At 72.6% G+C, this 3,311-nt stretch overlaps 1 protein-coding gene across 1 annotated transcript in view; it reads left to right on the top strand.

Annotated features, from left to right (window-relative positions):
- Positions 1 to 3,305, top strand: part of LOC112961490 (interferon regulatory factor 4-like) — a 5,053-nt gene extending 1,748 nt beyond the window's left edge. The window contains exons 2-8 of the mRNA XM_026056756.1: positions 34 to 258; positions 813 to 856; positions 1,481 to 1,577; positions 1,964 to 2,065; positions 2,408 to 2,803; positions 2,877 to 2,995; positions 3,099 to 3,305. Of these exons, the coding sequence (XP_025912541.1) occupies positions 34 to 258; positions 813 to 856; positions 1,481 to 1,577; positions 1,964 to 2,065; positions 2,408 to 2,803; positions 2,877 to 2,995; positions 3,099 to 3,239 (1,124 nt within the window). The 3' untranslated portion in view covers positions 3,240 to 3,305. The remainder of the gene's footprint in view (positions 1 to 33; positions 259 to 812; positions 857 to 1,480; positions 1,578 to 1,963; positions 2,066 to 2,407; positions 2,804 to 2,876; positions 2,996 to 3,098) is intronic.
- The last annotated feature ends 6 nt before the right edge of the window (positions 3,306 to 3,311 follow it).

Here is a 3,311-nt window from a genome sequence, read left to right as displayed (position 1 = left end):
CCCGGGGCTCCCTGGGACCCCCCCGGCCGGCAGCGCCCCGGCAGCGCAGGGCCCCCTCTGCCCCGCAGGCTTGGGCCATCTACAAGGGCAAGTACCACGAAGGCACGGACAAGGCCGACCCGTCCACCTGGAAAACGCGCCTCCGCTGCGCGCTCAACAAGAGCACCGACTTCCAGGAGGTGCCCGAGCGGAGCCAGCTGGACATCTCCGAGCCCTACAAGGTCTATCAGATCGTGTCCGACGGGGCCCGGGACGCGGGTAGGTCCCTGCGTCCTCCGCTGGGACGGGGCTGCTTCAGAGTTGTGGCTGGTGTCTTTGCCGTTCCTGTACGAGCCCCGTGTCCCGCAGGCGTCACCGCCTCGGGCCTTCCTCCCCGCGCCTCTTCCTCCGCAGTGTCCCGGGCCGGGCTGCTCCGCAGCCAGCGGTGCAGGGAGCAGCCAGGTTGGGAGGGAGGAAGCCTGAGAGTGAACCTGGCCGGTGCCACGGTTGGGCAGAGGGTCACGTCGCCCTCGCGCAGCCCCCATCGTCCCTTAGCTCCCCGTCCCCTGCTGGGGCAAAGCCCCTCCAGCGCTCCCTCTCGAGGAGATGCTCCGATCCCGGGGGGCATCCGGACACGGGGCGGCTCCTCTGGCCGCGCCGGGTGGCTGTGATGCGGGTCGGAGCTGGATTTGCTCTCCCAGGCTCCCGGCCAAGGGAGGGCGCGGAGCCCCGGCCTTCGCCCGGGTGCTGGGCTCATTCCCAGGCCATCGCTCCGGCTGGCGCGCGGCTGCTCTCCATCAGGGCATCAGCGGGTTTTCCCATGCTCTCTGCAGACAAGGATGGCAGCACGGAGTCGCCAGCCTGCAAGGACCAGCGGGTGAGCGAGCCCTTGAGCCCTGTGTCGTCCTCCGCGGCCGTTAGCTGTAGGCCAGGGAAGGTGGGAGCCGGCTGCCCCGAATCCCCCCTCTCCCGTCAGCCGTTCCCCCTGCCCGCGCGCTCCCAGGCGCCCGTTGGTGCCTCCTTCACCTCCCCCCCCCGTGTGGCCTGGCCTGTCCGTCCCTGCTCATCCTGCTTGTGTTCGCTCCTCTCTCGGAGACTGCGGGAACCGGCGTCCCTGGCCCGCCGCTGCTCCGCGTTTCCCTGTGGGCTGCGAGGTTTCTCCCAGGGCCATTGATTTCCCTGGAAATCCATTTTTCACAGCTGGGAGTTTGCCGTGTCCGTGCTTGTCCCCGGCTGGGCCCCTTTGGGAGCATCCCTGCGCTCCTGGACATCTCCGGCTGTGTTACAGCAGCACGTTCATCCCACTCGGCAGCCGGCTCGCTCCCGAGCATCGCCACGGCCCCCCCGGGCTGCGCGGCTGCCGGAGGCGGGCGAGGGATTTGCAGCACGGGGGGGGGGTCCGCTGCAGAGGCAGGAGCCAGCTCGGGTCCCCTCGCTCCCGGCTCCGGCCCTGGCTGCCGGCTCGGCCTGTCTCACCGGTGCCGCTCTTCTCCCTCCGCAGGGCAGCGCCGCGGTGAACCTGGAAGAGGAGAGCCGGAAGGGCGCGACGGAGACGGCGCCGCTGCTGCCCCTGGCCTCTGCCCACCCCGCGGACCGGGGTGAGGGAAGCGTCTCCCCCTCCCCAGTTCGGGGGGTGGTTCCGGGGGGCTCCTGCTCCAGGCCCACGTCCTGCGCCCCGGCACGGCCCCCCGGGGCACCCGGGAGCGGGGAGGGGAAGGGGAGCAGCAGGACGGGGCTGGGGGCGAGGGAGCTCCCCGGGCCCCCCTGGAGAGGGAGGCGGTGGTGGGTCGGGGGCTCCCTCCCGCCCGGGCTCGCCGTCCCGCCCGGGCTCGCCGTCCCGCCCGCCTGCTCCCGCGCTCCAGCGAGAGCCAGCAAACGAGCGGCGGCCGCGGGAAGCGCCCCGGTGCTCCGGAGAGCCCCCGAGGACACGCGCGGCGCCGAGCCGCCGGGGCCCTTTGCCATCCTGCCCTCTGCCCCCACCCAGGATACCACGTGCGGGGCGTTTTCTACGGCTGGAACCCGGCCCCCGGCCACCTCCTCCCGGGACCCCTGTCCTACGTCCCCACCGAGGACATCAACCACTCAGGTAGGAGCCGAGGCCGCGGTGACCGGCACAGCCCCCGCTCGGGACGCCCCGTCCCCGCGAGCCCGGAGGCCAGGCACCGGCCCTGTCCCGGGCGAGAAACCCCCCGGCTCGGGGCTTCCTCAGGCGCCCAGCTGACCTGAGCCCGGGCTTTCCTCCAGCTTCCCCCTCTTTTGCCTCTGCTGGAGGAAATGGGGGGGATGTAGCAGGTTTGGGCTCTTGCAAGGGAAGGCAGCTTCGGGCGCAGGGTGCCCCGGTGGGTTCCCCAGCCTCCCGCGCAGCTCCTTCGGGAGCCGCCGCGTCTCCTTCGCCGGGTGTCCCCGCGCTGACCCCCCGCTCGCGCAGACTGCTGGCTCCACGTCCGCCTCTACTACTGCGACGTGCTGGTGAAGGAGCTGACGACGCGCACGGCCGAGGGCTGCCGCATCACCTCCCGCGCGGTGCCGGCCGACAGCGAGCGCCTCTACGGCCCCTCGTGCATGGAGCAGATCCAGTTCCCGCCGCCGCGGGCGCTGAGCGGCAACAGCCGGGTGGCCAGCATGACCGACGTGCTGGAGCGGCTGCTGCCCCACCTGGACCGCGGCGTGCTGCTCTGGGTGGCCCCCGAGGGCGTCTTCATGAAGCGCCAGTGCCAGGGCAGGGTGTACTGGAACGGGCCGCTGGCGCCGCACAGGGACTGGCCCAACAAGCTGGAGCGGGAGAAGACCTACAAGCTGCTGGACACGCAGCAGTTCCTGCAGCGTAAGTGCCGCGGCGGGGGGCACGCGCCGCCGGGAGGGAGGGCTCCTCCGGCCCCGCTGACGGTGTCTTGCAGAGCTGCGGGGCTACCTGAGCCACGGGCAGCCCTCGCCGCAGTACCAGATCAACCTGTGCTTCGGCGAGGAGTACCCCACCAGCGCCGGCCACCACTTCCAGAAGCTCATCATGGCCCACGTGAGTAGGCACCGGGGCGGGCGCGGGATGGGACGGGATGGGATGGGACGGGACGGGGCACGCGCCCTGCGYCCGTGCTCCCGGCGGCTCCGTGTCCCCGCAGGTGGAGCCGGTGTTCGCGCGGGAGCTCTTCCATCACGCCCAGCGCATGGGGCCGCAGCTGCTGCGCGAGGCCTCGCAGCCCTGCGCCCCCGGCGCCTCCAACCACATCGTCCAGGTCCTGAAGCAGCTGTGCCAGCCCTGAGCCGTGCAGCGGGCGGCAGAGGGGAGCCGCCGCCGCGGGACGCCGGGCGATGCGCCGCCGCCTTCCCCGCGC

Source organism: Apteryx rowi, unplaced genomic scaffold (genome assembly GCF_003343035.1).
Source record: "Apteryx rowi isolate R43461 unplaced genomic scaffold, aptRow1 scaffold_0, whole genome shotgun sequence".
In the NCBI taxonomy this organism is placed as follows: domain Eukaryota; kingdom Metazoa; phylum Chordata; class Aves; order Apterygiformes; family Apterygidae; genus Apteryx; species Apteryx rowi.
This window is presented reverse-complemented; position numbering and strand designations above follow the sequence as displayed.